Source organism: Anastrepha ludens, chromosome 2, assembly GCF_028408465.1.
Source record: "Anastrepha ludens isolate Willacy chromosome 2, idAnaLude1.1, whole genome shotgun sequence".
Classification (NCBI taxonomy): Eukaryota; Metazoa; Arthropoda; class Insecta; order Diptera; family Tephritidae; genus Anastrepha; species Anastrepha ludens.
The window spans coordinates 64,255,526-64,277,033 of NC_071498.1; the positions used below are offsets into that span (position 1 = coordinate 64,255,526).

The following is a 21,508-nucleotide window of genomic DNA, read 5'->3' on the forward strand; positions in this document are numbered from 1 at the left end:
CAACCCCATTGATGTCAATAAATGCCAAAGTAATGTATGTACATACATATGTATGTATGTACATGTGAATATAACCCAGCGAATGGATAATATAACAAATACTACAAAGTGTATGCAAAAGCAACCAAAACAACATTTTGCCTAACCTTGACTTTGAAAAACTCCTCAGAACATAAATGTAACAGCAACAAGAAAAGCGAAGAAGCAAACGATAACAAAAACAAAAAATCTGGAGCAAATTGAATGCAGAGGGAATGGAGCGAAAACAAATTAAAACAAACACACACACGCGCACATACGAACAAACCAGTTTTGAGCAATGGCAACAAAAATAAACATAATACATAAATATAAAGTTTGAAAATAAAAACAAAAAATACTGCATTGCATTTCAATGCTCTCACTCACTCACTCACTCAGAAGGGGAAAAGTGAATTCCTGAGAAACTGCATTTATTCAAAAGCCCAGTAGCATGCACGATTATGAATATAATATATTATATAAAACATATCTACATATTTATGTACGTGTATGTATAGGTGCAAGTGTAAACAAACAGGATCACTATCAAAAAAGAGGGCAATAAGACATAACTGATCGTAAAACATTTTTATGGGACAACATAGGAAGAGAGTTCTTCAATGTCATGGCAGCGGGAAGACCTTGAAATTAAACTGTTTTATGTGAAGAAGTTTAAACATATGACAACATTTGTATGTATGTACAAACCTACCTTTATTTATATACCTATGTACATACATATTCACAGTGACGCATACCAGTTTGAAAGAGTGGTCTCTGCTTGGGACTTGAATACTTTAGCGGCTTATGTAAAGAACTTCTATTTTTTTTTGTATTTATACAACAATTTCAAAGTTGCGATTTTAAGGAGGGATTTAACTGCCCTTGTTGTTGCTTTTAATCGGGCAACATAATATGTATATTTGAATATTTTTATGCTGCCAGCAGCTGCTCAAGCAACTCGACAAGGGAACATTTTTTTTTTTTTAATATGACAATTTTTTTCTCATTTAATTTTGGGGATATGATTTAATATTATATTATCGGCCATCTGCTACAAACCACGCATTTTATTCCGAAATCGAAATTGAAAATTGCACCAATTTGAGCTGAGTTGAGATGAATTGAGTTTAAGATGTAATAAAATTCACGGAATTCGAAGTTAAATGCGAAACAGCTGATTGTCAGACAACAGAAATTTCTATTTGATTTGCGTTGAAATTAGTATTTTTTTCTGCTTATTTCTTGCATCAAAACAAATTGAAAAGAAATGAGAAATTTGAGCCACATCTTCTAAAAGATCACTCCAACGCTTCGGACATTAGAGGCGGTGTAAGTTACAAAGCTTTCTGCTCAAGATTAACGTACGACATTTTACAACTTTGGGCCTTTTAAGGTATTAATAAAGCCATTCTAGTTCATAAAGTTGACAAAGTCATACTAGTTCGAGAGTGACTAGAATGTTCCTAGTTATAAAATGACTACTTGAGGCATTTTTTTCTATTAATATAAATAAGATTGCTTCAAATGTGAACCATGAAAAACGACCACTTTCTGCTTTATGAACTAGAAAAAGGCGCACTAGTTCAAAAATGACTGGAATTTTACTACTTACAAAAGGACCACTTCGAGGTGTATTCAAAGCAAATATTTTTTTCTATTAATATAAATAAGAATGCTTCAAGTGTGAATCGTGAAATGTGACCACATTCTAGTTCATGAACTGGAAGAAGTCATACTAGTTTGAGAGTAGTTCGAATTGTACTAGTTGCAAAATTACTAGTTAGCGGTGGATTCAAAATAAAACTTTTTTCTATTACTGAATATAAATAAAAATGCTTTTAACCTAAGGATGCCGATGAGAATTCGACTATTAGAGGCAATTATTGGCTTTTTTTGTGCATCACAAACTAGTTTATGCTTGAAGTTATTGATTTCGCCATGGTGTTTAGGCTATCTACATAAGTAAAGAAAGGCGAAAGAAGAACAAAGTAAAGACAAATTTTTGTCGATTAATGAGCTTTGGGAAAATTGGATTTGCGATGTGCCCCCTAATTAAGTCAATAATACGTATGGATAGAATGTATATATATGTATGTACGTATGTATGTATGTACGTATGTATGTATGTATGTATGTATGTATGTATGTATGTATGTATGTCTTATATTTCAGATTTTTTTTGTCGGTTCTCAAAAGAGCTATGTGTGGAACATACGGTAGTATTAAGGGGAAGGTATGCTAGTATGTGGAGTTCTAGTGCATAATTGAAGAGAGCGAATGTATGACTTTTTCTTGTCTCACTCTTTGAGGAATAAGATTTTACAAAAGAATATAGCAACTGGTAGAAAAATCCATAAACTAAGAGACTTTCGTAGCTGCTGACAGGAAAATATATTCCATAACTCTCCCCCTCCCTCCCTTTCACTTCTGAAAAATTTCCTTGCGCCTTTAAGTATGCAGCAAATTGCCTTTTTTGTTCAACATTTCATTTGCAGACAAGCTCGTCCCGAAGCTATGGTAATATACCCACTCTCTCTCTGATAATTACACAAAGCACATTTGTTATATATCACAAAACTCACAAAGCTAATAGCATTAGCAAATCGAAGAAATTGCCTCACATTATTTGCTTTATACGGGGTTTGTACAGCTGGCAAATATTAAGTTTTGATCGCAAAAAAATATGATTGATATTTCAGCAATGAAAGCCTGCGCCGTTTATATTGAAATTTGTCCCAATTGGAAGGAGACGGGGAAGCATGCAAAATGAAAGAACTAGTTTTTGTATGAACTTTTTATTTGCTTTGCTTCATTGTCTGTTGGAAAAAGCAAGCAATGCACAAATAACGTTGGGACTTTTGTAAATTGTAGTGAATCAGTCCCGTTAGCAATAAGAGAGAGAGCCTCAAAAGAGGTTGCATTTTAGAAATTGTCACAAATATACCGTAAATATTATGAGAGATAGAAATATTTGAGTGATTTCATGTGAAGTGATCCAAGTATTTTGTACACTGTTGTCGATTTTCCTGAAAATTGGTTTACTTGTATATTTGCGTATAATAAGAAGTAAATTGAAATTTTGTTTGTAACCTTATAATTTTGAGATTGATTTAATGTTGAAAATAGTAGTATAAAGTTTTTAAGGATGAAATATTTTCTGTTCTTTTGGACATTTTTTTTTTTTTGAAATTTCTTAAGACTAAAACTTTATAAATTTTTTTTTTAAATAAAATGTTAAAAATTCCGAGGATATTTCGTTTTAAAAACTCGAAACCTACATAAATTTTTATTATTGAATAAATCTCAAAATTATTAGACCAAAAAAAAATATTTTAGTTCTTATTATAGTATTACTAGTTTAGTTCTTATATTGTATATTATAACCAAGCCACAAATAAACTACTTTTCAGAAAAATTGATGAAATATCCACCATACTTGGGTCACTTGCCTTGGAATCCCTCATCTAAAAATCCGTTGTATACATCTTCCAATTTTATTAGTATATTAGAATATGTCAGAAAAGAGTAGTATGTGTCAAAAATGATACACCAAGTAGGATTCTGATTTTTTTTTGTTGGGCTCAACCAACGGGTTAAACCCTATCGTTCGGCAAATCATCAATCATTCTTCGCCTCATTCATCATCATCCGAAAGTTCAACGTATGCTTGTGCAAAAAAAGAAAATAAACTTTCTCAATACGATTAAGTATGAAACGAATACATACATACATACATACATTTCAGGAAAATCATATGCACATATGTTTGTAAACAGGTAAAGTAAAGTAAAGATACCTGCATTTTATTTAGAGGCCTACCCAACGCAATATTTAACGCATGTACATATGTATCTGTATGGAACAACATCAAGACGCACAAATAGGAGGAGGAGCTCGGCCAAGCATCCAATAAGGATGTACGCGCCAATTATATATATACATATATACCTGTATATATGTATGTATATGTATATCTATACCAAATACAAATGTATCTATGCCTTAAATACAAATATATTTACATACATATGTAGATATACTCTCATAATAAGTTTGTACAAGTTGAAATAAATTGCGCATCAGTTTTCGTTCGGCACAAACTCGCCCTGCAAGAACTCTTGAAATTGGCATTCTTTAAGTTAGTATGGCATCTAAGTGAAATTAATATTCCAACAGGATAATAAAAAAAGTTAAAAGGTAAAAATACCCCTATTGAAGGACACTGCATCTACATACGTGGAGGCGCTCTTCACTACAAATTATCAAATGTCTTCCCTCATTTTCAGAGTGTGACACAACTTAGCGATGGGCGACAGGAGCAGTGCCTTTGCCCTGTCAATGTAGCGTAATCACCGGCCGTCTTCGTCTAGCTCAGATAACGGTAGGTCCAGGAAACTAGCTGTTTCGACGGGTTGGGTCCAGAGGGAGAGGGGTGTTAGATGAGTGGGTTTAATGGGGCATGTGAAAAGGTGGTTAGTGTCGTGCGGGGTGCCTTCACATGCTGGACATACTTATGTTTAGTATGTCGGTGGCAATTCTGGATAAGTGGGAGTTTAAGTTGGAGCTCTTCGTCTGCGATTGGTGGTAGTTGGACTCCGATAACGGCATTCGGGGGTCGGGAGCTTAAGAAGGTGATGAGAGTCTCCCGATGAATGTCGTTTATGGTCTGTCTGTACACTGTCCTATCCAGTAGCTATCTGTTTGTTTTGTCTGAGATCTCGTCCCCGTAGTTGACACCCTAGCAGAAACTGCTTACTGAGCAATTTGTTATGCTCCTTAACAAGCAGCATTAGGACCTCATCATGTAGGCGTTGTATTGGTGACATCGAAAGACATTTTGTCGCGGTCCTTAATGCAGTGTTTTGGCAGGTCTGAAATAAATACACGAGGCTTTGATGGTAGTTCCAACTTAATAGGGATTTTCTAAATTAATTGGTGTCCACCGTTTCGTAAGATGGGCTCCATTTTTTAAGATCATTATTTCAAAATTTGCTTTGGGATCGCCGAAACGGGCGAGCATCCAAATTTTTCAAAGTTTTGTGACCAATTCAAAATCAAAATCAAATTTTCAAATCATATTCATAATTTTAAATGATGCAAAGTTCAGTTATTAAATGGACCACCCCTTTATATTATATAATTGTATGGGAAAAGATCGCTTTTTCTCCTTCGTATAAATATGTGTTGGTGTAGTAGTGAACAACCAACGAAATTATTTGCGTCGCAGTCGGCAAAAGTCTATGAAACTGCAGGTGGCAAATGACTGCATGTCGCACCGAAAGGGAGTGAAGAAAGCAGTAGATAAAGTAGCAGGAGAATAGAAATAACACATATTAGAATAAATTTAAGTGCAAGCATTACATTAACAACGTTTAGTTAGGTTGTGGAAATTGATTTTCGGTCATACAATTAAGTAAAGCTATCGCACAAACAAAAACCCGCAACCGCATTGGATGTGAAATTTTTTTTTTTCATAATTTTTATTTTATATATTTTTTCTTTCATTTATTGATTTTTTTTTTATTGTTTTTATTTTATTTTTAAATTTCTCATTAACCTTTTTTTTACAATATTTTTTAACATTTTTTTTGTCATTAATTTGGTTTTTATTTATTTATTGTTTTTACTTTATTTTTTATTCATTTTTTTTTGTCATTCATTTGTTTTTTATTTATTTATTGTTTTTATTTTATTTTGTATATACATTTATTTTATTTTAGTTTTTCATTCATTTATTTATTTATATATTTTTTATTCACTAATTTTTTGTTTAATTTTTTATTCATTTATTTTTTTGTTTATTCATGTAAGAATCATAGCAAACAATGATTGTAAGAATCATAGCAGGCCATGATTTGTAAGAATCATAGGTGGTCATGTATATTTTTGGTTCCGCCGTTATTCTTAGTTTTAATATGTACAGTTAGTTGAAATAAAGCAACCGAGCAGTGGAAACGTGCGTTTTCTTTTTCGGTTATATAAAGGTAAAATAACCTTACATTGGTTATGGGCCCAGATCACGTGGGCAATTGATTTTGTTTCTTTTTTGGGTATCGCGTTGATACGGAAAAATGAGTGCAATCGCAAATATTGAAAAAGTTTCCCAGGACATTTACGCGACGTGGTCGGTACAGGTAAAAAGCCTGTTAGTAACATTAGATTTGTGGGAATATGTGGTTGGCGAAAAGCCGGACGAAGAGATTGCAAGGGCTCTCTGGGTAAAAAGTGACCAGAAAGCATTGGCAACAATTACATTGTGCGTAAAATCTAGCGAATTAATACACGTAAAAAGTTGTGCAACTTCAAAGGAAGCGTGGCGGGTCCTAAATTCAATTTATTGCACAGATAGTGCCGCGCGTAAGGTTGCTCTATTTAAAAAGTTAATACACTTCAAAATTTCCATGCAATACAAGTTCGCAGCGCGTGTAAATGAGTTTCGTTCAATTGTTGAGGATCTTAGAGAAATAGGAATTGTGGAGCCAGACGACTTCATCTCAATTTTGCTTCTCTGTAGTCTCCCTGATGAGATGGAAAGTTTTGTAGTGGCTATTGAAAGCCGGGATACCTTGCTGAAATTCGATGCGTTGGTGTCAAAAATTTTGGAAAGCGAAATACACCAAAATGAAAAGTGTTCAACTGCTGATGAAAAGGTGTTTTTGGCCAAGTCCAAAAGTCGACAAAAAATTGTGTGTTTTAAATGTGGCAAAAAGGGACATATACGTGCCCAGTGTAAAGTGTCAGTGCCTAAAGAAAAAAGAAATGAAAAGGCATGTTGTTTGTTTGAAGAGCGAAAAAATGTTATTGACACGTGGATTTTGGACAGTGGTGCTAGTTCGCACATGTGTATGAAAAAAAGTTTTTTCAACTCAATTGAGCCCAGAAGGCAAGAAATAGTGCTTGCAACGGGAAAAACAATTTATGCGAAAGGTATAGGTACGGTGAGCTTAAAAACGGAATTTATGAACTTAATTTTATATAATGTGTGGTATGTTCCAGAACTAAAATCAAATTTTTTCTCAATTGGCAAAGCCATAGAATACGGCCATTCAATAAAATTTTCGGAAAATTACGCATTAATGGAAACAAAAGAAGGAGAAAGCATGTTAAAAGCAAAGTTAGTCGGTGGTGTATTTGTTGTTAAAATGACAATTAGAAAACCAGTTGAAAAGTTAAATGCCTTAATTGAAAATAAAATGTTAGAAAAGTGGCATAAAAGGTTCGGACATGTAAATATAAACGATTTGCGAGTTCTGTCAAACAAAAATCTGGTACGAGGTTTGAATATAAGTGGCATTCATAATTATCAGTGTGTGACTTGTGCTGTTTGCGAAATTCGTAGCTTGCCTTACAGGTCATATGGTAGGGTATTATCGGAAAACGTGCTGGACTTGATTCATACAGATCTTTGTGGTCCCATGCGGGTTAAATCGTTGGGGGGAGCGTCATATTTCATTACATTTACTGATGATTTCTCCCGTTATATGCCAGTGTATTTTTTGAAAAATAAATCTCATGCTTTTGATGCATTTAAACATTTTGCTGTGACTGCGGAGACACAGATAGGCCGAAAAATAAAAACTGTGAGAAGTGATAATGGTAAAGAGTTTGCCAATATGATGTTTAAGCGGTATTTTAGTGAAAGGGGTATTGTTCACCAAGCTTCAGTTAGCTATTCGCCTCAACAAAATGGCGTGGCTGAGAGAGCGAACAGAACATTAGTGGAAAAGGCGCGTTGTTTACTCGAAAGTTCGACATTGCCTCAATATTTGTGGGGAGAAGCCATTAATACATCGGTGTACTTGAGAAATAGAACAATAACTAAAGTGTTGAAAAACTTAACTCCTTATCAAGTGTGGTATAAAAGGAAACCTTCGGTGTCACATTTTAAAATTTTTGGCTGTGACGTGGTGGCTTTAAAGAAAGGGCCATATAAAGGTGGCAAATTCGATACAAAAGGCACTAAACTAAAATTTGTTGGCTATGCCGGAAGTGCTAAAGGCTATAGACTTTATAATCAAAACAAGCGAAGTATTGTTATAGCTCGTGATTGTACAATATATTTTTTGAAACGTCTTTTGAACCAATTTTAATACAAGAAGACGTTAGTGAAGAAGTACCTTTCTACCATGAAATAAAAGAGTCATCTCCATCGGATGATGGCAAGTGCGGTGAAATTCAGAATGAAAGTGTTGTTGAAGAGCAACTCGAAGACAATGGCGATGATGATGATGAGGGGTATTCTTTAGATGAAGAAAACGACCCGGTAGTTACGCGAAAAAGAGGTCGAGGAAGACCAAAATTATTACGAACAGGTACTGTTGGTAGACCAAAAAGACGGTATAATGAGGTAGAGGTTTTAAATTACATTGCTGAGAGTCCTGAAACTGTAGAAGAAGCTTTGTCTTCGCCAGAACGTGAATATTGGGAGGAAGATATGCAAATAGAGTTCGATTCGCTTACTAAAAATAATACGTGGGTGTTGGTGGACCGACCAAAACATAAAAACGTCATTGGTTGTAGGTGGGTGTTCACCAAGAAGCGAAAACCATGTGGTCGTATCGAAAAGTACAAAGCGAGATTGGTAGCTCAGGGGTGCTCCCAAAGGCGCAACATTGATTACACCGAGACTTACGCACCTGTTGTACGACATTCGACCATTCGATTCTTGTTGGCTTTAGCAGCGAAGTACCAACTGGTGGTTAATCATGTCGATGTGGTATCAGCTTATTTAAATGGTGATTTAAACGAAGACGTCTTCATGGTACAACCATTAGCGTTTGAAAGTTCAAGATACCCCAATAAGGTGTGCAAATTAATTAAACCCATCTACGGTCTTAAACAGGCAGGCCGCGAGTGGAACAAAAAGATCTCCGAAATCCTCACGACTATGGGCTTCAAAAGATGTCAAGCGGATAGTTGAGTATATTTTAAGAGGGAGTATAGTTCCATGTGTCTTATTGGTTTGTACGTGGATGATATGCTGTTAGCTTGCTCTAATGCAGGGCAGACGAAAATTATTTTAAAGCAGCTAAATGAGTTTGTTGAAGCTGTAGATAAAGGGCCGGTATCGTTTTATTTGGGTATGGAAATAGAGAGAGATGCATCTACCGGCGCAATATCAATTCATCAAGAACATTATGTGAATCAACTTCTTAAAACATGGGGAATGGACTCATGCAAGTCGGCAACTACACCTTGGGTTGATGGCACGGTACTCAAGAAGTGTGAGAAGCAGTGTAAAGATATTGACGCGATGCGATACCAAAGTTTAATCGGAGGGCTGATGTACCTGGCGGTAATATCTAGGCCAGATATCGCCCATGTTGTATCTAAATTATCACAATTTAATAGACATCCACATGAAGAACATTTTAAAGCTGCGAAGCACGTGTTACGATATTTGAAGCAGAGTTCAGCAGCGAAAATAACTTATTCATCTACTGGCGAAAATTTGGTGTGCTACACAGATTCCGACTGGGCTGGTGACGTATCTGATCGCAAATCATACAGCGGTTACGTAGTATTCATGTCTGATGGTCTGGTTTCTTGGGAATCAAAAAAGCAGTCTATCGTTGCCCTCAGTACAATGGAGGCAAAATATATAGCTCTATGTCAAGGCGCAAAAGATGTTGTTTTTCTTCGAGCGTTGTTGCGTGAAATGGGGTATGACGGATACGTAAATGAACCTACGAACATGCATTGCTGAAGAACCCGATGGTGCACAAGCGCAGTAAACACATAGATTTAAGATTTCATTACGTCCGTGAGTTGTTTGAAAAGGGCGAAATCGAGGTACATTTTGTAAATTCTGATGCAAATGCAGCAGATATAATGACTAAATTTTTAAAGAAATTGAAACATAAAAATGGATGTAAATTGCTAAAGCTTACAATGTAATTAAAATGTACTCAAAAGTAGCAATACAGTTACAGTTTTGTCGTAATGAAAATATTAAAATACGGAAAATTTTGAAAAATGTAATTTATAAAATAACTGGGTTGAGAGGGAGAATTGTAAGAATCATAGCAAACAATGATTGTAAGAATCACAGCAAACAATGATTGTAAGAATCATAGCAGGCCATGATTTGTAAGAATCATAGGTGGTCATGTATATTTTTGGTTCCGCCGTTATTCTTAGTTTTAATATGTACAGTTAGTTGAAATAAAGCAACCGAGCAGTGGAAACGTGCGTTTTCTTTTTCGGTTATATAAAGGTAAAATAACCTTACAATTCATTGCTTTTATTTTATTTTTATTTTGATTTTTCCCTTGATTTATTTATATATTTTTTGTTCATTTATTTTATTTTATTTTTTATTCATTTACTTTTTTTTATTCATAAAAATAACCTGTAACCCGCTTCGTCAATTCCTTTTCGATTGATTAAAAAGCCTCTGATTTGAACTGTACTTGCTCTAAAGATTAAAAAAAAAATCTCAATAAATTTTATAACCGGCTTATTGTTTTCGCATTACCTTTCTCCGTTTAGCTTCCATGTTAATGTGTACATATGTAATCTCGGCATTCGTTAAAAATGTAGGTGTAATACGAGTATATCGGCTGTTTTGTGACTGGCTGTACTCAAGCGTTCAGCTTTCAGCGGTTTTTTGGTCTTGACCTTGAAAGCTGCTTTTATGTACATATACAAATAACTATGCTTGCACTAATGTGTGTGTATGCACTTATTTAAGGAGAACGTTTCAATCACACAGCGTTGCATTTCACCCTCAATATATGTATGTATGGACGGCTGCTGCTCAATGTATTAGTTTATTCCTTTAACAACATTAGCTGCTGGCAAATGTACAGTAGCCGCTCGCTTATTGTGGACTAATTCGAACAGATCGTATTGAAGTGAATTATTTATATATGGAATATGGAAGCATTTGCCACTACATCAACATAAGTGACGCCATCAATCTAATGACGAAAATAATAAAAGTGCGTGTAGCGTAGTCCACCTAACAGGAGTGCAACTTTCAAGGCAGACAAAGAAAGAGGGAGAGACCCGAGAGAGAATGAGAGAGAGAGAGAGAAAGAATATATAACTAAATAAATTCACAACATTTGCAGAGAATACAAATAGACAAAATTTACAAAAATAATAATACGCGTGGTATATCAACTGCGTATATATAGCGTATGTCGCCAACGCGTACTGCCACAGCACGCACAATACGATCTGTCGTATTCTAACTATACGTTGCTCTCTCTCGCTCCGATGTATTAGCGTGGCGTTAGAACCGTGCGCACATATAGCGTCTAACGTGCATAGACAAGGCACGCGCATGCGCAATACCATCTATCCTATTCTAACAATATGTTGCGCTCTTTCGCTCTACTATAGTAATATGGTGTTAGTGCTGTACGTTTACGCGTCACTCTCTTTCTCTATCTGTTATATTCTAACGCCTTGTATATAATGTATACGTGGTTCTCTCTTGCTCCTACAATACGAGTAACGTCGTACGACTTCGACTATAGCCTTATCGTAGGAATGGGAGAGAGACGAAGGACCGCACAAAAGGATGACGTGAATAGCCTAAAGTATATCTAACATATATGTAAGCTATAGCTCTCTCTCTCTCCTTTTCCTCCACGTTATATATTTTTTCTCTCTCGCGGAACGAAAATGCCCAAAACGTTGCATGACCTTGCAATTTTACTCTTAAGAAGATTTACTTCAAAAAGTCATGACAGAGAAAAGTTGCATTGAGATTTTACTCTTAAGAAGATTTACTTCAAAAAGTAATGCCAGAGAAAAGTTGCATGCCATTTTGCCATTATTTTGCCTCAACACGGGTGAATGTAATGAATTTTTATAGTAAGCAGTAGCTTATTGAAGGATCGCAGGGCATTCGTGATTCCGATTCTGTCGACTTTTATGGATTGTCTTTTAATATTCTCGCATACACCTTTTTGGCCGAGCTCCTTCTCCTATTTGTGGTTTACGTCTTGATTTTGTTCCACAAATGGAGGGACCTACAGTTTCAAGCCGACTCCGAACGGCAAATATTTTTTTATGAGCATCTTTCTCATGGTAAAAAGCATTCGGAGGTTTGTCATTGCCAGCCGAAGAGTGACTGCTATTGGAAAAAACTTTTTCTATCATTTAGTGTTTAGTAGCGTCCAGGTAGGTGTAGTGCAGCGTCACTTCCATGTAGTACAAAAGAAATATGTACATATGTATTCATATACAATTTTCATGCTGGCACTCCTATTATTTTGTGGACAACTGTATGCATGCACTCATTCATGTGCATGTATGCTCGTTCTATTATTTCCCCGTCAGATGCTTTTTTGTGGTAGTTGTTCATGTCTTTCGTTTGCATTTTGCATTTACTTTCAGTTTTTATAACTTTTCACTTTCGTTAATGCATTTTTTAGCCTACTCGAATGTTACATTCATAAATATATATACACAATCATATTTATTCATAAATACAAACATACATATGTACTTACATACCCACATACTTTTGTCGCTTGCTATCGCTCATCACAAGCAACTCTTCTAACTCAATGCAACTGCTTTTATTTGTTGTTTGTTTGGCATTTTTGTTCCCTTATAATGCTCCAGCACGTCCAGTAAATCCATACATAGTCTGCATAAGAACAAAAATTTTAAATTCATACACACACACACACTCATACATACAACAAATATAAAGTTGAAGCGCAACGAAAAAGCGTATGAAAACAAAATCATGAAATATTCCAGCCTCGTCCACCAGTCAACCTTGCAGCCCTCAGCTCGCCCTGCCATGCCTTCGTTTTTCTTACACGCCCTTCCACTCCTTCGTTTGAGTTTTTATTTGTTTACTCATTTATTTTTGTCTTGCCATATGTAATACGTTTTTATGTTTGTAACATTCCTCATTTTTATTTTCGTGCTTGCGTTTGTTTTTTTTTTTTATTTTTTTTTTTGTTTTTATTGTTTTGCTCATTCTGTTTGTAATTGGGCTGTGTGTGTGTAGTCTGGCCTGGAAAGAAGCAAGCTGGAGCGGCAATGACGCAATTCTCCAGCTACTAACGACAAACGCGCAGTCTTGAAAATTTTATACAGATTGAATACGACGAGTACGCGTTCAGCGCAGGAAGCTTGTAAAATGTGTATGTATGTATGAATGTATGTACGCGTGTATTCATTACATAAACTTGTTAATGATGAGCGAATTTGTTAAGGGGACGTGAGAAAAGGGGTTAGTGGTGCTTTGGGCTATATCATTACTTGGTAGGTATGTAAATACGAATGTACATATGTATGTACTATTTATGTGATTGAGTGATGTGGAGAGGAGTCGGGTGTGTGTGTGTTTGCATATCTGCTATTTTCAAATAGTACAAATAAATTTTGCCATAACATTGAACTTTATATTGATTCAGCAATTCACACACCCGACGTTTGCCCTGGAGGAAAATCCACTAGTTCCGAACTGGTACAGGATTAGTACAGTAGTTCCCGGTTAATTGAACTTGAAAAATTACACAACTTTCGGTTCAATTATCCGATGATTGAATACTCAATACTCAATTAAAGAAATTCCGCTAATTTGGACAACCTGACAGACTGAAAGAATATTACTTACGCTTTCTTATAGATTTTCGTCACCAATGAACATAATTTTTCACTGTTTATCACATAACACTTGACATGAAAAATGCGGTTTTTTTGTTCAAAATAGCTTTATTCATCAAAGTAATTTCCATCAAGAGCTACACAATCATTCCAGCGCCGCTCTAACATTCAATTGTACTTCTGAAAAGTCTCAGGCTTAACATAGAAAACACGTTTTTTTTAGGCTTTATTCAGCAACCTAATTTCCATCTAGAACAACGCAATCCATCCAGCGCAGCTATATGATTTATCTTTTGTCTCAAGTCAGGCCCCAGTTCCAGCGATAACCTCTTCATTCGAGCGAAATTTCTTACCGGCAAGCCTTTTTTTAGATCTGTGAACGGCCAGTAGTCGCTTAGAGCAAAATCTGGTGAATACGGTGGGTGAGAGCAATTCGGAGTTCAATGCATGTAGTCTTAGCACTGGACAGAATCATTAACGCGTTCTTGTTTTTGGTCAACGCGGCACCCACTTAGAGCTGAGCTTTCTCATAGTCAAATCTCATGCAATATGAAGTCAATCCGTTCTTTTGATATCTTTACGATGTCAGCTAACTCACACAGCTTCACTTTTCGATCATCCAAAACGATTTTGTGGATTTTTTTGATTTTTCTGCTGTTACTGCCTCATTTGGATGCCCGCCGCGTTGTGCATCATCGGTGTCTCTATGACCACGTTTAAAGTCAGAAAACCATCGTCTTATTGTTGTATCTGATAGAGCGATGCAGCGTCGTCCCCCCCATAACACTTTTCAAGCCATTGCCTCGCTTGAATGTCATTTTTTCCCATGAGGAAGCGGTGTAAAATTCAAACACGAAATTCTTTTCCATTCATTGTTTTGAAAAAAAAAAAGTACGTCACTCTTAGCGCAGTAACTCACGAACTAATGAATTTAATATCATGAAATTTTCCCAGATGTTTTTTCAAAGTGAGTACTAAGTGAAAAATAGGTGAATGCAATAAAACTTGTTCCGTGTATGTGTTAGGCCCGGGAATTTTCAGTGTACACATATGTGTTTGTCTTTTGTTTTGTTAGTAATAAAATAATTTTCATTTTAAAATAAAACAGTATACTACTCGTACAAGGTGGCGCAAAACTAATCACCCTATCGGAAGATTTAAACTTTTACAAATGGCATCGTAAGTCAAATATACTTACATATTTGACACTCGTGAACTAAACAGCTTCAGCATGCAAATAGACAAGCAATGATGGAGCGCGTAAAGGTCTAAATAAAGATTTCCATCATTCAAAATAATTTTCTTATTAAGTAAAAAAGCGGTTCTAAAACAAAACTGCATTTGTATTTCTTATGTAATTACATATGTACTTATGTATGTGTATATATCACATATTTATTTTTAAAGTTTTTTCAAAGTAGCTTTATACATACATACATACATATGTATGTTATTTTGATCCTACTACATTATTATGCGTGAATAATACCATAAACAAAACGAAATTGATTTAATCTTAGTATTCTTAGAGTCTGAATTTATGTACATTAAACTCGTCCCTTTTCGAGCATTAAATACTGTATGTAAATATGTGGGTGGATAAAAATTAAAAAAAAAAAAGTACTTAGTAGTATCGATTGCAAGCATAATTTGAATTGTTTGCTTCCTTTTAAGAATTGTTATTTGTTATTTATTATTCGCCATTCGATATGCCCACTTACAATGCGTATTAGGCAATCATAAGAAACAAACAATATTAGAATAACAACCCACACCCTTACAATTATGTACAAATGTAAAAAAAGTTACTTGACATTAATGTATAGTACAAAAGAAAACGGAACATATTTGTGAAGTAAATCAGCAATAAGAAGGCTAAGAAGCCCAAGTGTGGGTTGGGGTAAAACAAAAAATATTAGTGATAACAATTGGACATAATTGGGAACAAATATAAAAAATAAAAATAATTGAACGAAAAAATAAAGTAAAATAATAAAAAAATAAAACGAGAAAAAAATAAAAAAAATTAGAAAAATTAGAAAAAAGTGAGAAAAAAATGAAATGAAAAAGCGGGAATAAAGGAAATAAAAACAATAAATAAAGTTAAATAAAACGAATGACACAAAAATAAAATAATAAAAAAATAATAGAAAAGGAAAGGAATGAAAAATAAGTTAATATCAACACTTAAAATTCAAAAAAAAAAAAAAAAATAAATAAATAAATAAAATTAAATAAAACGAATCACACAAAAATAAAATAATAAAAAAATAAAGGAAAGAAAAATAAATTAATATAAAAATATAAAATGAAAAAAAAACACTAAATAAAATTAAATGAAGCGAATCGCACCACTTAACCGCCATCTTCGTTACTTATGTAGATATCGCGCGATAAGTTACACTAAATACCTACATGCGTATGTACATACATACATATTATATATGGTATATGTGTGTAGGTATATTTATGGTATATGACTGTGCATATATACATACATAGCTACTTGCTCTCTCGCCAGCACTATAACCTAACCAACACCACACTGTTTTCCTAACCTACCTCACCTACACCAAATTGTAACGGTATGCTATGTATTAATTTGCTTGTTATTTCGCATTTCGGTCGAAGCATGTGCCGAAATCACGAGTGTCTCAGCGATCCCAAAACCCGATGGCTTGCATACCTACATACATACATATTTCCGAATCAGGTGACCGCACTATTTACTCTCCACAGGGCGTATACTATTATACATACTTACATAGATTTCATACATACACTGAAGAGCAAAACTGTAACAAAATGTAATACTTTCTATTTCAACAAATTTTTTTTTAGACATGTTTTAACAAATCAAATATTTTTTTGCATAACTTTATTGGCATGTATGTATGTACTCTCTCTCTCAAACCGGTTTGGTGTCAATGCAACAACAACAACACTAGTAGCAAGCAATAATGCAAATAAAGACAAATGTTACAGTTTTGCACTCACTCTTAATTTTCAAATTTTCCGTTATTTTTCTCGTAATTATATATTTGGTGGATTTTTAATTATTATAAACGTGACCGTGAATAAGACAAAATGTTAAATCGGGAAGTACAACGCCAAATAATTGATTTGCTGAAGAAGGGCGAGTCTATAAGAAAAATAGCTAAAAAATTCGAAGTGAGCCACATGGCTGTGCAAAGGCTGCGGAAAAATGTACCAGACGCTGTTCCCAGTAACAAAGGAGGCCGGCCAAGGAAGATAAGCGACCGCGATGCCCGCCAGCTGGCAAATTTGGTAACAAGCAGCAAGGCGGTCACTCCCAAAGAAGCACTAAAGATGCTGGATATTGATGCCAGTCAGTGGACAGCCAGGCGCAGCCTGTCAAAACTGGGGCTAAAGGCAGCGGAGAAGAAAACCAAGCCAATGCTGACAAAAAGACATGTGCGGTTGAGGCGGGATTTTGTTGCGGCTCACCAAAGCTGGACAGTTGAAGATTGGGATCAGGTACGTCTTTATAAATGGATTATAAAAGACCTTTTTTCATAAAATTTCAAAGCAATTGCAGGTTATTTGGTCTGATGAAACCAAAATCAATCGATTTCAGTCAGATGGTCGGGCCTGGTATTGGGTTAAAGACCCAAATGCAGTCCAGCCACATCACATCAAGCAGACAGTAAAACATGGTGGTGGCTCCGTTATGGTGTGGGGCTGCATTTCCAAAAATGGTGTGGGTCCTTTAGTACGAATAGACGGTATAATGCGGAAAGAGGAATACCTGGCCATATTGCAACAAAATCTGCCGGGTGTAGTGGAAAGTATGGGTCTTGCTGCTGAAAAAGTAATTTTTCAGCAAGACAATGACCCTAAGCACACCGCACATGTTGTACGAAATTGGATGCAACGCCAAAAATTTCGTAACTTGAAGTGGCCTCCACAATCACCGGACATGAACCCAATCGAAAATTTATGGAGTCATGTAAAATCGAAGCTTGCCGAATATTCAAGTCCGCCCAGTGGAGTTAATGGGCTGTGGGAGCGAACACGCGATGTATGGGATGCTATTCCGACTGACTTTGTCTTGAGGTATACACAAAGTATGCCCAATCGTATCCACGAGCTGAAAAAATCCAAAGGATATTGGACATCTTATTAATATTTATTTTATTTATTGTAAAAAATAAAAAATGGGTTGAGTGCAAAACTGTAACATTTGTCTTTATTTGCATTATTGCTTGCTACTAGTGTTGTTGTTGTTGCATTGACACCAAACCGGTTTGAGAGAGAGAGTACATACATGCCAATAAAGTTATGCAAAAAAAATATTTGATTTGTTAAAACATGTCTAAAAAAAAATGTGTTGAAATAGAAAGTATTACATTTTGTTACAGTTTTGCTCTTCAGTTATTTGTTTAAAGAGGGCAGCGTTCTAACCTTTTAACCGAGCACAACGCACCTACTAGTTTAGAAGCCGGCGTCCGACCGTCCAACTACCCGAAATACCCATCAGCCGGTATTGCCTACGTGATAAAAGTCATGTTGCGCAATAAATGCTGCTCTATGTGCACCACCTCACCTACTGAAGATGTGGCCCCAGAGTATGTAAAGTATGCATACATATTTATCAGTACTAGGCACAGTAGAAGCCAGACCGACTTCTTAACAGACCTAGCGCACTACTACGAGAATGTATGTTGTTATCATAACAAAATACGTGAATGGGTTTCTTCTCCTTTCACTTTTTGTTGTTTTTGTCTTTGACCGCCAGTTCTACCAGCTGGATTTTGTTTTTGTTATTTTTTTTTCTTTTCTTCTTTTGTGAAAATGGAAAATTTCTGAAAACAATACAAACGTGTGAATGAGATAGATTTATGTGTAGTATAAGAAAGAGAGAGAACGACAAATAGCTCAGAGAGAACGCGCATGCGTTGAAAAGTGAGGCAATAACGCGTATTGCGGTCACATAAACATAATGTTAAAATACACTCTATTTGCTCGCTTGCTTGCTTGTTAATAATTTTACTGTGATTGACCGACTTAAAACAGTTAATGTTTACACGGAAGCCGCATACATACATACATATGTAAATGGTTGCTTAGGAGTTGTAATAAAAATTAACGCTCGGCAGCGAAAAGCTGATCTCTCGATCCACCCAAGTGGATGCATATCTATACATTCCCCTGTTGTGGTTCAAGTTATTCAAACAAAACGCCGAATTCCATAAGTCACACCCACTAATTAAATTTTTAACAGAGTAACTTCTTAAATCTTCTTAATTTTTGAGTTGAGACAAAGCTAAGGCCGGGCTTTCTCCCGTGATGGTTACATGCTTATCAGTCGTAGCTCAAAGTTGACAACATGCAGGTTTAAGACTAGGGACGATCGGTGGGATATAAGCTGCAACATTTTTATTTATTTTATTTAAAAACGGCTCGAGCAATCGAGTTTTCTTATAATAATAGTGACTTTTAGATGTTTAAGCCGAGTTTCAATAATGCGCCTATAGATATACATATATATTTGTTTTCATTGTAGAAATGCCCTCGGAGGTACACCTGTTTTGTTTTAGGTTTGCAGTCAGATTCAAATCTCACTTGAATAGAAGGTGGTGATCATCTCGTACCGCTCTGCGTCAATTTTACAAAACTTCTGTGCGTATTTTCACATTTCTGCAACAGTGGGGCGTCATATCCATAAATCGATAGAAAATTAAATTTTGAGAAAGCTACCTGGAAGCTCAAGTCGTTGGCTATAATAGAAATATATGTCAAATTTACGTCCAAAGTCGAAAAAGCCAGTCTAGCGAGACCCGGGTGCCCAAAGGAGGGTTGAATAAATTAAAATATTGTTAAACTAAACCTCCTAAAACCTCCTAAAACTCAATTATGAGTTAAAATTTATTGTATGGTATAACTTCAGTATCTTGCAGAAACCCTTTTTAATTGGCAACTCTATCAGCGCTCAATTCTCCCGCGTTCAGACGTTTTACTACTCTCTACATTTTATGTACATATGTTCCTCTTAGAACCACCCCTGGTCGCTGTTGAAAGTGAAAGTGTTTACATAACCGACCACAAAAACAATAAAAATACACATTTCAGTTTGTAGGTGGCCGTCATGGACTTTTGCGAAAGGAGAAATTATGAATAATATAAATTAACCCAAACCAAGTTAACAAACTCTTTGCTTCTTATATTCTTCATTTATTCTTTTTAATTAAATTGCTTACTCAAATTTCATATTGATTTCTGCAATAAGCTTATAATGCAAGTATTATAAAACTGCTTATTTAAGTTCCTAGAATTAAGTCACGCCACCATTTTCATTAATATAAATTAAGTAGTTTACTTGTTTAAGCGGCTTTTTGGTTTAAGAACTATGAGTGAATAAAGTGTGGTCAGTTGGACCGATAACAAAAATTTTTTTAGAACTTGTATTTTTCAAGTTCTTAACTTATATAATGTTCAAAAAGTATACAGATTTTCTTTTACTTTTATTTTTTTACTTTTATTTTAATTTTTTTTTTTTGCAATAAATCAATCGTTTATAACTTCATCTCGTATATTAATAATCTCTCGGCGCATATCTGCACCATTAAGTGGTCTCAAAATCACGAAAGAAGGGGACAAATACCGTATAAATTTTCAATTTCACAAAACAATTTAGATTCATAAGAAGATCCATAGAATATGTGCTTCAATAATTGTGTGTCTTTCAATAATTTTCAAATGCGTTGATTATTTACAATATTACATAGTACTTTGTTACGTAAGTAGCCTTCATTGCGTGAAATTCCAAATCCGTATATGTATTTTGAAATAAGTTCAATCAGTTGCTAGCGATTATCTGGCAATCCCATTCTAGTACTATATTTTTTCGTTGACTCATGGGGGGATTAATTGTCCCTGTCAACGCTAATGGCGGCAATCATACATTGCAACAACATATTGCAGCGCTTTGCGGCTACGACGCTCAATAAGTGGTTGTTTCGAAAACAGATTTATCTCATCTCTCACTCGCCCCCACAACTACATACATATGTTTGTACGTATACAGCTGCGGTACTAAAAATCGGGGCACAAAAAAATTTCATTTTATGTTGCATCAAATTTTTCATGCGCGTATTTGGTAATTTTTAATTAATATCAGAAATAAATATTCTGCATATTTTTTGTTGGGGTAGGAATACGGGAATTTCGTGCATCTTGCGCTTTCAAAAAATAATTTTAAATTATAGGGTAGTATAAGTAAAATTTATAATAAAATTTTCACTATAAATATTGCACTACCATGTAAATATATTGGATATAAAGTATTATAAAGTAATCGTGCTAATATTTGCTCGAGCTCAATAACTTTACTACGACTTTGATGCGCTCCAACAGTAAGTTAATCAAATATTTCTGTACTCCTTGCTTTTGACAGAACTTCGAGAGCTTAAATCATCATTTTCAGGAACTATTCTTTTGAAAATTTAGACATCACCGATTTCAACGAACTCAGTAAACTGTAACTATCACTTCAACTACGCAGCTTTCCATAAAGTAGAAACACTAAAGATAATTTTTTTTTGGGTGTACAGACCGCGAAATAAAAATAGCACCTCAACTTTTTGACCAGTTTTGATTTTTGGTTTTTTTAATGCTAATTTTGTTTTATAAGAGCATAGCTCGTTGCTTAACACTTTGAACGCTAACGGGGGTTTTAATAAAATATAAAAAAAAAACTGTTTTAGGTTTTATCTAATAGGATATTTAAGAATATAAATATTTTTATTTATTTCGATGCATTTTTGCGCAATATAAAAAGATAAAAGTAGTCATGTAGTGTCAGTCACCGGTGTCTGACACGGCTCCATTGGAACATTCAGCAGTGACTGAAGTGTTAACAAAACATCATTTGGATTTAAAA

General features: G+C 35.0%; 1 protein-coding gene across 1 annotated transcript; it reads left to right on the top strand.

Annotated features, from left to right (window-relative positions):
- The first annotated feature begins 8,971 nt into the window (after window positions 1–8,971).
- LOC128864606 (uncharacterized) lies at window positions 8,972–9,730 on the top strand. The gene has a single exon (XM_054104394.1). The coding sequence runs from the start codon at window positions 8,972–8,974 to the stop codon at window positions 9,728–9,730; it is 759 nt and encodes a 252-aa protein (XP_053960369.1).
- The last annotated feature ends 11,778 nt before the right edge of the window (window positions 9,731–21,508 follow it).